Source organism: Pelophylax lessonae, assembly GCF_965119305.1.
Source record: "Pelophylax lessonae genome assembly, chromosome: 9".
In the NCBI taxonomy this organism is placed as follows: Eukaryota; Metazoa; Chordata; class Amphibia; order Anura; family Ranidae; genus Pelophylax; species Pelophylax lessonae.
In genome coordinates, this window is record NC_138776.1 from 230723677 (window position 1) to 230740011 (window position 16335).

Here is a 16335-nt window from a genome sequence, read left to right on the forward strand (position 1 = left end):
GTCTTTGTTTCCTTTTCACAATATTTATAAATTTAAATTATATGAAATTACTATGAACAATTTCATGAAACTGGTTACTTTGTTTCTGGTAATAAAGTGTTAAGTTTCCTGTTCGTGTAATCTCCAGGAATAAATCGAAAATAAATGAGAAGAAGGAATACATGAATCTTCTGGAAATGTATTGCTGTGTATGTAATGCAACATTAATGTATCTGAATATAATATAATGATTAGGAGCCTTATAAATGAATAAGATTATCTTTATTTTGTATGAATGGTGTGACTCCGCCTCTTTCGCAGGAAGGTTTCCATCTGGTCCGCTCAGGCTGTATATAAGGAGGGCGGGCAGACAGCTGATCTCAGTCTGTCTTTGTAGCAGAGAATCATCATGTCTGGGCGCGGTAAAGGAGGAAAGGGTCTGGGGAAAGGAGGCGCCAAGCGGCACAGGAAGGTGCTCCGGGACAACATCCAGGGCATCACCAAACCCGCCATCCGACGTTTGGCCCGCAGAGGGGGTGTCAAGCGCATCTCCGGACTCATCTATGAGGAGACCCGCGGAGTGCTCAAAGTCTTCCTGGAGAATGTCATCCGCGATGCCGTCACCTACACCGAGCACGCCAAGAGGAAGACCGTCACCGCCATGGATGTCGTCTATGCCCTAAAACGCCAGGGCCGCACTCTCTACGGATTCGGAGGCTAAACCCTGACACCCACCGCTTACCCCACTTCACCCCAACAAAGGTCCTTCTCAGGGCCACCCACCTTCTCACACAAAGGGCTGATGATGATTCATAACTCAGAAATGTAATTTCTATATATTTATCGTGTAACAATAAGAACTTCCGCTAATTGTTTCAGTAAGAAATTGAATGGAGCGATGTCTGGCTGCCCATACACTCTGCTAAACATAAAGCAGATTGAACAATAGATGTTAGAACAGGACAATATTATATGTGGAATCTTATTGGGCGGTCAGTAGATCTATAGGAGATTGTACAGTCAGCACTCAGGGTGGTGGAGCCGATTGCTGAGTCAGGAGAATAGATCATAGTTTATCCTGGAACTGAACCTACAAATGTATATTTCATTATGAAAAGAATGGAGATCACTAATACTGAGATGATTCTAGAAATAGAATGTTTCAAAGATGGAATTTTTGTGAACATTCCGATTGTAATACAGGAAGAAGAAATCTGTGCATCTGCTATATGTACAAATTGTATATCAGGCAGAGGGGAGATATAGTTCTACACAGATCTGATAATGAAACATGCAATCCTTTATTTCCCATCATATAGAAAGGTAGAGATCTATGAGAGAAGTCCTCTCATGTTGTGTGTGGGGGAGGGGGATTCTGAGGACTTTAAATAATGTAAAACATTTTCATATGTTCTCTTTTCTTTCATCTTCAGATTCCATTTGTAGTCATTCCTCACTAAGCGGTGAAAATAAAACTATGAAGTGTTGATATTTCTCGGATAAATGTCGGATTTGGCGGTATAATAGGGCTGATTATTTCTCTGTAACGTTCTCCACAATTCAGGCGGGCAAATTTAAAATCTGAGCCAATCAGAGCTGTGGGCGTTCCTTTCATCCGCCAGTAATGGCTGAGGATTCTGTAGTAAAATCAAACCCTAAAACAATGTAACATTTCAATGCTTATAAAACTGCCTGGAAGCAGAGGGTGACCGTTGATGAATTTTCCCCGGAAGGGAGATTTTATGTCAGATCAGCCAATCAGGGAGGATTGTAACTTTCCATGCTATTCCTGCGGGAAATTTGAGCCAATCACAGTTCTGAACGTTTTTTCTTCCTTTACAGGAGAATCCTGACTTGGATGATATTGGAGATCCTTGGGAAGATGTTTTGTTTGGTAATTGCTGATTTGTAGAATCCATTCAGCAGGAATAAAGGATGGGGAATGACGAGGAGTTCCTGGAGGGAGATGAGAACTTTAGAAAGGAGATTCTCCAATAATGAGTGGAAGGCTCTCTTTAGATGTAGGAAATGTTCTCACTACAAGTCCCCGGTATTAGAAGGGTTAATAAGCAAGTTGTTTGCTTTTTAGAGGCATTTGTAGGAATGAAAAACTTTTCCTACTGAGTGATAGATGTGATTTGTTGTAAGACACAGAATGAGGTATGAGGCTCTTTGTATGTAGTTGTGGGTGGCTCTGAGAAGAGCCTTTGTGTTTAGTGAGGAAGAGGAGTTGGGGATTACTTGGTCTTGGCAGCCTTGTGGCTCTCGGTCTTCTTGGGCAGCAGCACGGCCTGGATGTTGGGCAGGACTCCTCCCTGGGCGATGGTGACGCCCCCGAGCAGCTTGTTGAGCTCCTCGTCGTTGCGGACGGCGAGCTGGAGGTGTCGGGGGATGATGCGGGTCTTCTTGTTGTCGCGGGCGGCGTTGCCGGCCAGCTCGAGGATTTCAGCGGTGAGATACTCGAGAACAGCGGCCAGATAGACGGGAGCTCCGGCCCCGACCCGCTCGGCATAGTTACCCTTCCTGAGCAGGCGGTGAACACGACCGACTGGGAACTGCAGACCAGCCCGGGACGATCGGGTCTTGGCCTTAGCCCGAACCTTTCCTCCTTGTTTACCGCGGCCAGACATGATTCTGTGATAATGGAGTTCTCAAAGAGATGTGAATGGCTGGAGCCGCTCCCTTTCCTGTTATACTCTGAATGATATGACGTCTCGCCCTGTGATTGGCCACGTTTGAAGCCAGCCAATAACCTCTAGGTTTGTATCTAGACCAATCGGTAAAAGAGGTAGGAAAGCATGACGTCACTCCCCATCACATGGCTGAGTCCTCCAATAGAAGAGTGAGGAGGGAGGAGGCTCATTTGCATAGGACCGCCTATATAAGCAGCACATGAGGGCGGCGCCAGTACACTTTCTCTTCTTAGAGCGGAGAAAACATTCTTATCCTTGATCATGCCTGAACCAGCCAAGTCCGCCCCGGCGCCCAAGAAGGGCTCCAAGAAAGCCGTGACCAAGAGCCAGAAGAAGGACGGCAAGAAGCGGAGGAAGAGCAGGAAGGAGAGTTATGCCATCTACGTCTACAAGGTGCTCAAGCAGGTCCACCCCGACACCGGCATCTCCTCCAAGGCCATGAGCATCATGAACTCCTTCGTCAATGACATCTTCGAGCGCATCGCCGGCGAAGCTTCCCGCCTGGCTCATTACAACAAGCGCTCCACCATCACCTCCCGGGAGATACAGACGGCTGTCCGCCTCCTCCTGCCCGGAGAGCTGGCCAAGCACGCCGTCTCCGAGGGCACCAAGGCCGTCACCAAGTACACCAGCGCCAAGTAATACCCTTCCCCCATCCATCACCCCAACAACACACAAAGGCTCTTCTAAGAGCCACCCACAGACATCACAGCAGAGCTCTACTCCGATCTTTATGTGTTTTGTCATTAAGGAAGTTAATTAATTTTTAGAAAATAGAAAACTTTTCTCTTTAAATTATCTTTAGATAAGTACTGTAGATCGCCTAGACTGGGAGGGGAGTGGATCGAACCTTCCTTCTATTCCCATCCTGATTCTAGATTTATTGCGGAGATCTATCTCCACTTTCTGCCTCTATACATTCCCTATTCATCGCCTCGTAATGCACACACACCCGACTGTTCTACCAGGAATCACCACAAGGCGGCAGAGCTGAATAAACATGTATATGCCGAACTCACACATTCTTACAATAAAACATCCTCCGCCTTACATTGTTACTTTATCTCAAATCACACGTTGGGAAGATCGCGGAGCTTTTATCCCACAACACAATGGGGGAGAGAAACAAGAAAAATGAAACATTTATCTATTCAATCAGCCCAGCCAAATCTTTGTCTATTTGTATATATTTCCATCACCAACAGCAAATCGATGTCCATAGATAAAGCCATAAGCTACCTGATAGGTAAATGACACAAAATATGTACAAAATATCAGCTACACAAAAATCTGATCACAATATCACCTCGGACAGCACACAGTCCTTTATAGAAGAAGACAATTCTCCAATGAAGTCATTGGACAGCCTGCCATTACAAGGAGGGGGAGGGGACTTCCCCACATTCTGCGCAAAATTCTAATAAATTACAGCATATAAAACAGCCAAACGTGGCGTTTTGAATGTTTCCAAGCGCAGAGGAGGGGTTTGGGGTCTTTTAGACCCCCAGATCCCTCCACAAGAGTACCTGTAAAAAAAATAATAATAAAACATATATGTATATATATATATATATATATATATATATATATATATATATATATATTTTTTTTTTTTATTTATTTTAATGTACGAAAATATCGGTTGATATTTACCGATATGCGATGACCAAACTATCGGTATCGGCAATAAAAAAAAAAAAAAAACTATAACGGTCGATCACTAGTTTTAAGAACAAAATGTAACAACAGGTATAATTTTTAAAACATTTTGTGTAGTTTGGTGCCTAAAAAGTCCATAAGAGTTCACTGATCAATTTACTATTATATTTGGGATGTGGCACCTTTTTATGCTCGCATTCACAGCACCACCCTGTGAGGAGGCCTTTATTCCCTAGCTCCTTTATTACTAACACTTTAAGTTTTTAATCTGCTAATGATGATTCATCTATAAATGTGTAGATATTAGTAATTGTGTTAAACATGTGGAATGACGTAGGAACATTTTTCTATTTCTAACTTTTATAAAGGACTGTGTGCTGTCTGAGGTGATATTGTGATCAGATTTGTATGTAGCTGATACTTTGTACATATTTTGTGTCATTTACCTATCAGGCAGCTTATGGCTTAATCTATGGACATCGATCTGCTGTTGGTGATGGAAATAGATACAAATAGACAAAGATTTGGCTGGGCTGATTGAATAGATACAATGTATCGTTTCTCTTGCTTCTCTCCTCCATTGTGTTGTGGGATAAAAGCTCCGCGATCTTCCCAACGTGTGATTTGAGATAAAGTAACAATGTAAGGCGGGAGATTGTGGAGGATGTTTTATTGTAAGAATGTGTGAGTGCGGCATATAGATGTTTAGGAGATCTGATTGTAGATTTCCTCACCTAAGATTGTGACCCGGCTGAGGGAACAACGTGCTATATATTTATTTAGTTATTATATTTGTTTATATCGTATTTAATGTGAAGGAAGGATGTGATCTCCTTACAGGGACTGGCTGACATTTCCCTCCATCCTTTCATCTCCAGAAGATATTCAGCAGAATTAGAGACAGAGAACTGTGATTGGTGAAATTTTCACATTATATAATTCAAATTTCCCGCCGTAATTCTATGGAACGTTGCAATTATCTCAAATAGAATAATCCGACACTAAAATTTGACATCTCTTCCTTCGGGAACATCGATCAACCGTCCTCTGAATTGTCGGGCAGTTTATCTAACCAAGAATAATAAATACGTTAGAAATATAAATGTTCATTTCTTCCAGTCTTTTCTTTTACTTCACAATCCAGAATTCGCCCTGCTAGAGAAGGTTTCCTATAGAAATTAATGAAAAGTCTACTGAACAAGTATTTTTTTTTTTTTTGGGGGGGGGGGGGGGGAACGATTAAAGATTTCAGAATGCATTTCTTTAAAATCCTTATAAGAAAGACATTATTGACTGAAGAAGGAAACGCCCACAGCTGTGATTGGCTCAGATTTCAAATTGCTCCTTTTTAAATTTGCCGCCTGAATTGTAAAGAACGTTACAGAGAAATAATCAGCCCTATTATACCGCCAAATCCGACACTGAAACCTGAGATCATCAGATGAGACATTTAACCGAGAAATCTCATCAATTCTTTATTATCAAGAAGATGAATAGAAATGGAATGTGAAGATGATTGAATAATGTAAAACATTTCCATATCTTCTCTTTTATTCCAAGTCCTCAGAATGCAGAATCCCTTCCCCCATTGCTACATACAGAACATGATAGTGAGATGACTTTTCTCATAGAACTCTACCTTTCTATATGATGGGATAGGAAGTATTACACGTTTCATAGAAACCTTCATTAGAGATTTTACCTGAAAATCAAATCTAAACTCTGACACCTTACTGATCACTAAGAAAAAAACGACTTTATAAAGCCAGAAATTATTTCCGATTCAATAAAACATTTCCCGATGATCCTTCCTGGGCAGTTTATAGTAAAATTGTCCTTTAGTGGATTTCACAAAGCATTTCATCTTCACAATATTTCTAATGTCTCCTATTTCAGGAATGGCGCGCACAGCTTTCCGGGCAGGTTCGGGTTAATCTGCCCCATGTGACCTCTTGCTGGGAAAGCCCCGCCCTACTGAAAGCTGAATCACACAACTCAGTCATTGGCTGATTAGAGCTCTAAGAAATAGTCCAATTAAACCTAAGAAGGCGTGGTCAGCACTAACCAATAAACGCGGAGCGCGGTCTGTATAAATAGACGCCGCACAGCCCGTATTCTCACACTTCTGTTCCGTCTGGAGATTAGAAGAGTTTTTCCGCCATGGCAAGAACCAAGCAGACCGCTCGTAAGTCCACCGGAGGGAAGGCTCCCCGCAAGCAGCTGGCCACCAAAGCCGCCCGCAAGAGCGCCCCGGCTACCGGCGGAGTCAAGAAGCCTCACCGCTACAGGCCCGGCACCGTGGCTCTCCGGGAGATCCGCCGCTACCAGAAATCCACCGAGCTGCTCATCCGCAAGTTGCCCTTCCAGCGCCTCGTCCGAGAGATCGCCCAGGACTTCAAGACCGACCTGCGCTTCCAGAGCTCCGCCGTCATGGCTCTGCAGGAAGCCTCCGAGGCTTATCTCGTAGGACTCTTCGAGGACACCAACCTCTGCGCCATCCACGCCAAGAGGGTCACCATCATGCCCAAAGACATACAGCTGGCACGCCGCATCCGCGGAGAGAGGGCCTAAATACATTCTTATCTCCCTCCATACTATCTCTACAAAGCACAAAGGCTCTTTTCAGAGCCACCACATCCGCCTCACAAAGAGCTCCATACTACCTCATCACCCCTACTACATGCTGCCAATCCCCGCTACTACATTTCTACACCCCTACTACATGCTGCCAATCCCCGCTACTACATTTCTACACTTTCCCGGCCATCAGCTTCACTGCATTTCTCTTTTCTCTCCGCTCCGATCCTCAGTGTGGAAGTAAATCTCATCTGTAACATTTCTAAACCGATCCCAGAGAAATTCACATTTCTCATCTATAAAGGAGATCCTTTTACCGATTTATTGTCCCCTAAATACAATGGAACTCATCTGTAACATTACTAACAATTACAGAGTAACAATTCACACTTCCTCAATATCTTCCCTAAGAGATACATTGGGACAATATTTAACGGTAAAACAAATCACTTCCTAGGAACAGATTGAACAATGTTTGGATTCTCTCAGGAGACACATTCTTGTATTTTCTAGAAACGTCATTTCTTATTCCAAACAGAATCGCTAGGAATAGTGCTTAGAGATCTGAGGATCGATCAGCCCATAGAGGAGGATGAGATCTCACGATCATTACAATGATTCTTCTTAGAACGTTCATAATGGCCGCATTACATACTGAAATATCATATGTGGCTCTGTTAGGAGGAGGTAAGTGTAGCTCTGTTAGGAGGAGATGGGTGTAGGTAGGTGTAGCTCTGATAGGAGGAGATGGGTGTAGGTAGGTGTAGCTCTGATAGGAGGAGATGGGTGTAGGTAGGTGTAGCTGTTAGGAGGTGGGGTGTAGGCAGGTATGTGTAGCTCTGTTAGGAGGAGGTGGGTGGCTCTGAGAAGAGCCTTTGGGGGGTGTAGATGGAGATCTCCGGCTGCTGGGATTTATTTCTTCTTCGGAGCGGCCTTCTTGGGCTTGGCTGCTGTCTTGGCTTTGGCCGCCTTCTTAGCCGGACTCTTGGCGGCTTTTTTCGGTTTGGCTGCAGCTTTGGGCTTCTTGGGGCTCTTTGTCGCCTTCTTGGCAGCTGCAGCCTTTGCCGGTTTTTTGGGGCTCTTGGCCGCTTTGCTGGCCGCCTTCTTCTTAGGGGACTTCGCCGGCTTCTTGGGTGATTTGGCCGCCGGTTTCTTGGGGGACTTGGCCGGCTTCTTAGCAGCAGCCAATGGCTTCTTGGCGGTTTTCTTGGCCTTGTCGCCCTCTTGCTGCTTCTTGTTGATCTTGAAGGATCCGGAGGCTCCATGTCCTTTCACCTGGACGAGGTTCCCCTTGGTCACCAGCGCCCTGACGGCGATCTTCAGACGGCTGTTGTTCTTCTCCACATCGTATCCTCCGGCGGCCAGGAGCTTCTTGAGGGCGGCCAGGGAGACCCCGCTGCGCTCCTTGGAAGCGGCCACGGCTGTGACGATGAGATCGGACACGCTGGGACCGGACGGCTTCTTGCTGCCTTTCTTCCCTCCTCCGGCTGTCGCCTTCTTCTTGGCGGCGGGCTCCGCTGGAGGAGCGGCGGCTGGGGCGCTCTCAGTCTCCGTCATGATTCTCAGGGAGTTTTTAAAACAGATAATAGAAACATCATTCTGGGATGGCGCTCTGCCTTATATACAGACGTTCTGCGCCGCTATTGGTTGATATAGAATTTGTCTTCTGCGCTGCTATTGGTTACACCTTAAACACGCCCACTAATTCTTATTTCAGTGTTGGAGAATCTTCTCTCTCTTCTTGTGTTTCCCCGTCAGAGAGATAAACGATTTTAATATGAAATGGAAGGATGGCCGATCTTTATCGGGGACCCGATCTGCTCACTGGACTGTCACTTATCGATCTCTCACTTACCGCTCTCATCATCTGCTCAGGAGGCTGAACACAGAGGCTGCAAACACCTCCAACCTCCTGAGTGTGTGTCTCATTCTTCCTTCTACCTGCTTTTCTACACACATTCCTATCAGAAATCAATCTTCTCACATCTCCAACTACAATCATCTTCACATTACATGAGTGAAGAGAGAAGATCAGGAAACATTTCCCTCCAACACACAAATCTGCTCGTCTATAGCTGAGTAGAAGGAGCCTGGAACAAAAACATCAGCCGGGGACATCAGATCCCTGTGTGATGTGATGGGAGAGATTGTTAGAGATTTCGAAGGTGTCAGTACATTAAACATTACATGTTCTCATCATCTTTGTATCATTTTCTGCTCATCATTACAAATATATTGTCACTGGATATTCTGAGTAACTTTATTAGCACATATTACTACACAGCTATATAGACTACTCAGGTAGAATGTTTCCTTGTATCTAGAATCAGAGGTAACATCTACACATTCCTTCACACGGGGCAAAAAGAGGATGTAAGTAAGGCAGAGGTTGGTGTTAATCGTCTTTATTATTATTATTATTATTAATAATAATAATCATTTTTTATTTATTTTTCCATTTTATTTCAATATATAAAATAAGGGAGGGTTATAATAAACCCCATGAAAAATGTATTTTTACCATCTTTGGTCCCATAGCTAAACGGGGAGTGAGAAGAAATCCTTGCAAAGTGAGGGGATCCCTGATTCACACCAGAACTAGTGTCCAGTGTGAAAGAATTCCACTCTACTACTGTTCCGGTGATAACCCAACATTTGAGATTTTCTTTTACTTTCAAGCTCAGTGAAAATGGTAAACAGGACAGATAGAGAGGGTAAATACCCCCCTCAATGGGGACACAAGCAGAATTAAAAACCTGTCAGGGGGTCCTATCCCTTTCCACTCCAACTAAAATAAAGAAAAAAGTATGTGTCTTAAGTGATCTTTTTTTTTTTTTTTTTTTTTTTAAATTATTATTATTACTTTAATTTTGTATTTGATTTTTTTTTTTTTTTTTTAAAGATGTAAAGGAAACAAAAAATGAAATGAGAAGATACATTCTCAAAGTATAGCATGTATACAAATTGGATTGCTCAGAGAGCAAACAAATATACAATTCAAGAAGTACGGGCATGTAAGCTATTGGTCTGTATATATAAGGTCATGTGGCTATGAATATTTGGGTTGTATCATACCGCAAGTATTTTATTTGCTCTTTCTATTTCAAGAACAAAATGCAATAAAATGTATCATTTGTAAGACATTTTGTGTAGTTTGGTGCCTAAACAGGCCATAAGAGTTCACTGATCAATTTTGCTATTCAATTTGGGATGTGGCACCTTTTTATGCTCGCATTTACAGTACCACCCTACGAGGATGCCTTTATTCCTTAGCTCCTTTATTACTAACACTTTAAGTTTTTAATCTGCTAATGTTGATTCATCTATAAATGTGTATATATTAGTAAAGGTGCTCCTTCTGGACGATAGGAAGATTCAGATGCATTATCCCGCTAAACTCGACATTGTAGAAGTTCTATTCATAGATCTGCTCATCTTCTTCAAAATCACATCACTTGTGTCGCTTTTCAGGTTCCAAATATTTCTTCCAAACCGGTTAAATTCTCGATGATTACTGACACAAGTCTGGCGCCAAGTAATCCGAATCAATTATTTTCTATTTCCAAATCCAACAGATCTTCCCAGAGCCTAAGAAGGAGCCGGACATACATGTTTAGGAGATCTGATCGTATATTTATACACCTAAGATTGTGATCCGGGTGGGGGGACAATGTGCTATAATGACACCTGTCTGTTCAAATTAGAATAAATATATATATATATATATATATATATATATATATATATATATATATATATATATATATCATCTAATTGTTTATATCGTATAAGGAACGATGTGATCTCCTTATAGGGGTTAGTTTTCATTTTCCGTCATCCTTTAATTCTGCTGAATATCCTCTGGAGATCAGAGATCTTTCAGTATTAAATACCAAACAAACATCCCTCATCTGAAAAGCAACAAAAATTTCAGATCCTCCTTTACACTGCTTGGACGAAAAATACATTTTATTATCAGAAGAAAACGTCCAGAACTGTGATTGGTGCAATTTTTACATTCTAAAATTCAGATTTCCCGCCGGAATTCTATGGAACGTTCCAATTATCTCACAAAGAATAATCAGACACTAAAATCTGATATCTCTTCCTCCGGGAACATCGATCATCGGTCCTCTGAATTGTCGGACAGTTTATCTAACCAAGAATAATAAATACGTTAGAAATATAAATGTCACATTTCTTCCAAGCTTTTCTTTTACTTTACAATACAGAATCCGCCCTGCTAGAGAATGTTTCCTATAGAGATCAATGAAAAGTCTACTGAACAAGTATTTTCTCGGGGGGAAACGGAGAAAGATCTCAGAATAGATTTCTATGAAGTAGAGGCTTAAGAGGGAAACGCCCACGGCTCTAATTGGCCCAGATTTCACATAGCTCTTTTTTAAATTTGCCGCCTGAATTGTGAAGAACGTTACAGAGAAATACTCAGCCCTATTATACCGCCAAATCCGACACTGAGACCTGAGATCATCAGATGAGACATTTATCCGAGAAATCTCATCAATGCTTTATTATCAAGAAGATGAATAGAAATGGAATGTGAAGATGATTGAATAATGTAAAACATTTCCATATGTTCTCTTTTATTCCAAGTCCTCAGAATGCAGAATCCAACCCCCCCCCCCCCCCCCCACACACACACACACACACATACACACTGCTACACAGAGAACATGATAGTGAGATGACTTCTCTCATAGATCTCTACCTTTCTATATGATGGGATAAAAAGTATTACACGTTTCATCATCACATCTGTATATGATCGTGGAACTGGCCGATAATTAATGTTCCCTTTTTCAGAGATGTAACAGTTACAGATTTTCCCCATATTAAAACTAGAGTAAAAAAGTGAAAGTGCTGGTAGAGATATGTAGCAATGATGACACTGCCAAATACATATGTACAATGAAACAAATGTTTCATGTCTGATCGGCTCCCTCTTTGTAACTTTAAAATCAGCAAACTGTTAACAATGTTTCCAACTAGTAAATGAAGAAAGAAAAAACTTATATAAATATATCAAATTATGACATGTCAGAAAAAATGTACAATGAATCAATAAAGAAAATATCTCGCTTCTGATAAATTACATCCGTTTCCATTCATTACAATATTCTAAATAAATGCAATTATCTGCAGTGTAATAAATGACTGACAGCGCCCCCTTCTCAGCATGTCTCCCATCAGGTCCGCCCAGCCTTACACCCAGGAAGGTGAGATGTCGGGAAAACGTGTCCTTGTTTCCTTTTCAAAACAATATTTTATAAATATTAAATTACTTTGAACAATTAAAACTGGTGATTGTGTTTCTGTTATGAAGTGTTAAAGATTCCTTTTCTCCGTGTAATCTCCAGCTATAAATAGAAATACATGATAAGAAGGAATAAATGCATCTTCCGGAAATGTATTGCTGTTGCATTAATGTATCGGCATATAATATAATAATTAGGTGCCTTATAAATGAATTAAATTGTCTTATTTTTTTAATGAATGGTGTGACTCCGCCTCTTTCCCAGGAAGGTTTCCATCTGGTCCGCTCAGGCTGTATATAAGGCGGGCGGGCAGACAGCTGAGCTCAGTCTGTCTTTGTAGCAGAGAATCATCATGTCTGGTCGCGGTAAAGGAGGGAAGGGTCTGGGGAAAGGAGGCGCTAAGCGGCACAGGAAGGTGCTCCGGGACAACATCCAAGGCATCACCAAACCCGCTATCCGACGTTTGGCCCGCAGAGGGGGTGTCAAGCGCATCTCCGGACTCATCTATGAGGAGACCCGCGGAGTGCTGAAGGTTTTCCTGGAGAATGTCATCCGCGATGCCGTCACCTACACCGAGCACGCCAAGAGGAAGACCGTCACCGCCATGGATGTCGTCTATGCTCTCAAACGCCAGGGGCGCACTCTCTACGGATTCGGAGGTTAAAAAACCCCAACATCCACCGCTTACCCCACTTCATCACAACAAAGGTCCTTCTCAGGGCCACCCACCTTCTCACACAAAGGGCTGATCATTCACAACTCCCAACACTCATTTCTACACATTTATTGTGTAACCATAGGAACTGCCGCTCATTTCTTTTCACTAAGAAATGGAGTGCTGCGATGTCTAGCTGCCCATACACTCTGCGATCTGATTGTTCGATCTGTTTTACGTTTAACAAAGCTATGGAAGAACAGAACAATATTACAAATTACATTGGTTGGGCAGTTGATGCATTGTTATAGTTGATTGTAGAGTCCGCACTCCGGGTGATGGAGCCGATTTTCCGAGCTGGCTGCTGGGTGAGGAGAATATATCGTTTATGTTGAAACTGAACCTAATATTTCTAACGTATTTATTATTCTTGGTTAGATAAACTGCCCGACAATTCAGAGGACGGATGATCGATGTTCCCGGAGGAAAAGATATCAGATTTTAGTGTCGGATTATTCTATCTGAGATAATTGGAACGTTCCATAGAATTCCGGCGGGAAATTTAAATTTTAAAATGTGAAAATTGCACCAATCACAGTTCTGGGCGGTTTCTTCCCATAATAAAATGTATTTTTCTTCCAAGGAGTGTGAAGGGGGATCTGAGATCTGTGTTCCTTTTCAGATGGGGGATGTTTGTTTGGTATTTAATATTCAATGATCTCTGATCTCCAGAAATTATTCAGCAGAATTAAAGGATGGAGGTGTTTGGGAATAGAAAATAATTGATTGAATATTTGGAACCTGAAAGGCGACACAAGTGATGTGATTTGGAGGAAGATGAGCGAATCTATGAATAGAACTTCTACAATGTCGAGTTTAGCGGGATAATGCGGCTGAATCTTCCTATTGGCCAGTCGAATAACGGCGGGAGATTTAAAAGAAGCAACTCTGATCCATTATAGGCGTGGTCTATTAATAGCCAAGAGAGTAAATAATGTCCTGAACTATGAATTATAATGTGATGTGACGTAGGAGGAATGGATTTGGTTGGAGGAGTTTAGCGGTGAGTAGACGATCAGCATAGATAGATTGGAAGTAAAAGAGATGAGAGAGAATGAAGTTCTGTGATCACATTTCCTCTCATTACTACTCACCTGTATTACAAGTCTGAGTGTGATAAGAAGACAAAGTGTTTGCCTGTAGAGTGCACTTTAATTATACAATTTATCACAATAAAATATTACTTGATAAAGAAAATAAATCCAATTATGTCCGGCTCTTGGGTGGGAAACTAATAATAATGACATTTAGTAGAGAAGTACTGTGGGGAATGGATCGAACCGTCCTGATTCTAGATTTATTGCGGAGATCATCTCCACTTTCTGCCTCTATACATTCCCAATTCATCGCCTTGTACTGCACACATACCCAACTGTTCTACCAGGAATCACCACAAGGTGGCAGAGCTGAATAAACATTTATGCCGCGCTCACACATTCTTACAAGAAAAAAGAAGCAAGATAAAAGAAACATTGTATTTATTCCATCAGCCCAGCCTATTTGTATCTATTTCCATCATCAACAGCAGATTGATGTCCATAGATAAAGCCATAAGCTGCCTGATAGGTAAATGACACAAAATATGTACAAAGTATCAGCTACATACAAATCTGATCACAATATCACCTCGGACAGCACACAGTCCTTTATAGAAGTTTGAAGTAGAAAATGTTTCCTTTATCATTGGACATGTGTAGCACCTTTACTAATATCTACACATTTTTTTTCAAATTTTTTTATATCTGTTTTTTTTTTTTTTTTACAGAATTCTGAGTTTATTAATACAATAGTCTCTATTAGGATGATTTTAGAACCAATGAGGAACAAAGTAGTACCACCCACAGACCATCTTTCTGCAGACATACATATCTTCTGCTCTGTAAGATTTGTAAATCTATCCTAGTTACAGCATACAGTATAGGGAAGCAGGGCAGTGCTGGGTTCTGTGGTTCCTTGTACAGGTGTCAAACAGGCGGCCCTCCAGCTGTTACAGAACTACAAGTCCCATGAGGAATTGCGAGGCTGACAGTTACAAGCATGACTCCCACAGGCAGAAGCATGATAGAACTTGTAGTTCCGCAACAGCTGCAGGGCCACCAGTTTGACACCCACAGGCCACTGTATTAAAAACTCCTCATTTTGCTGTCATCCTCCTGCTCTGCCATCTGTTCCATCATAAAGAGCCATGCTGAAAACATGTGTGTCTATGGTCATAACAGATCAATCATAACAGTTACTTGTCTGGACTAATACAGCTTTGTTACAGGCACTTAGCTCCATATATGGTCTGGACACTTTTGGTGTGATTTGAGGACTGCTGGCCTGGTGTGAATATGGCACGCTGATGTGATGTGGGCACCTCCAATCAAATATGGTCACTTCTGTTGTCATACAGGTACCTCTGCTGTGACATGGCCCATGTCACAGCAGAGGTACCTGTATGACAACAGAGGTGACCATATCTGATTGGAGGGGTGCCCACTAGAGATGGCCTTGCGGTTCGCCCGGCGGTTGGTTCGCGGCAAATTTTGCTTGTTCGCTACCCGCCAATTTTCGAACACATGGTGTTGTTCGTGGCGGCCATATTAGTTTACATTGGGGAGAATTTTGACCCATGACACAGCCATCAGGTGGAACGGGACAGCCATTGAAACATTTCAGCACATGTACATGCCTCCTATCCTATAAATAGACCAGAGCAGGCGGCCATTTCACATTCTGCTTTTTGTCAGCGTAGGGAGAGGTCTGCTGCATGCATCAGGGAGAGATTGTAAGGGAAAAATAGCTCTGTTAAGATCCAAAAAAGTCCTTTTCAGGGCTGGTATTTCGGTATAGGTCTACTAGTATCTTTTTCAAGTTAGGGGCAGGTATCCAGTCAGTGCTTTAGGGGCAGTTAGAGATCGGCAGCAGTGACACAAAACGCTCTGTTAATGTCCACAAAAGTCCTTTTCAGGGCTGGTATTTCGGTATAGGTCTACTACAGTCTCTTTTGAGTTTAAGGACAGGTATCCAGTCTGTGCTTTAGGGGAAGTTAGAGATCGGCAACAGTCACACAAATCACTCTGTTAATGTCCACAAAAGCCATTTAAAGGGCTGCAATTTTTTTGGTATTGCTGTGCAGTGCACCATGTAAGGGGGGGGGGGGGGGGGAGGGTAATCCACGGTATAATATAGTTCGTAGAAAGCATATTATAGTGGATCAGTGGTATTATTGTCCACTGTGCAGCATTGTGACAAGTGTGGTGACTGAGCGTTGCTGCAGCAATACTAAAAACAGGGCCGGCCTTAGGGGGGGGCTCTGTGTGTGGGGTCTCTGATGTGAGGGGGCTCTGTGTGGGGGTCTCTGATGTGAGGTGGGTCGCTGATGTGAGGGGGGCTCTCTGATGTAGGGGGGCTCTAAATTAAGGGGATTTTGTGTGGGGGGTCTCTGATGTGC

The 16335-nt window shown here is 42.4% G+C and overlaps 6 protein-coding genes across 6 annotated transcripts; 4 read left to right on the forward strand and 2 right to left on the reverse strand.

Moving 5' to 3' along the window:
• Positions 1–388: 388 nt before the first annotated feature.
• On the forward strand, positions 389–700 carry LOC309563118 (histone H4; the record flags this gene model as incomplete). The annotated part of the gene is made up of 1 exon (XM_082267433.1): positions 389–700. The coding sequence occupies one exon, from the start codon at positions 389–391 to the stop codon at positions 698–700; it is 312 nt and encodes a 103-aa protein (XP_082123559.1).
• Positions 701–2216: 1516 nt separating this feature from the next.
• Positions 2217–2609, reverse strand: LOC309563111 (histone H2A type 1-like; the record flags this gene model as incomplete). The annotated part of the gene is made up of 1 exon (XM_082267426.1): positions 2217–2609. One exon carries the CDS (start codon positions 2607–2609, stop codon positions 2217–2219), a length of 393 nt encoding a protein of 130 aa, XP_082123552.1.
• A 324-nt stretch (positions 2610–2933) lies between these two features.
• On the forward strand, positions 2934–3314 carry LOC309563114 (histone H2B 1.1; the record flags this gene model as incomplete). Its single annotated transcript, XM_082267429.1, has 1 exon — positions 2934–3314. One exon carries the CDS (start codon positions 2934–2936, stop codon positions 3312–3314), a length of 381 nt encoding a protein of 126 aa, XP_082123555.1.
• Positions 3315–6491: 3177 nt separating this feature from the next.
• Positions 6492–6902, forward strand: LOC309563109 (histone H3.2; the record flags this gene model as incomplete). The annotated part of the gene is made up of 1 exon (XM_082267424.1): positions 6492–6902. One exon carries the CDS (start codon positions 6492–6494, stop codon positions 6900–6902), a length of 411 nt encoding a protein of 136 aa, XP_082123550.1.
• A 918-nt stretch (positions 6903–7820) lies between these two features.
• LOC309563096 (histone H1.2-like) lies at positions 7821–8465 on the reverse strand (the record flags this gene model as incomplete). The annotated part of the gene is made up of 1 exon (XM_082267411.1): positions 7821–8465. The coding sequence occupies one exon, from the start codon at positions 8463–8465 to the stop codon at positions 7821–7823; it is 645 nt and encodes a 214-aa protein (XP_082123537.1).
• A 4071-nt stretch (positions 8466–12536) lies between these two features.
• Positions 12537–12848, forward strand: LOC309563123 (histone H4; the record flags this gene model as incomplete). Its single annotated transcript, XM_082267438.1, has 1 exon — positions 12537–12848. The coding sequence occupies one exon, from the start codon at positions 12537–12539 to the stop codon at positions 12846–12848; it is 312 nt and encodes a 103-aa protein (XP_082123564.1).
• Positions 12849–16335: the final 3487 nt, after the last annotated feature.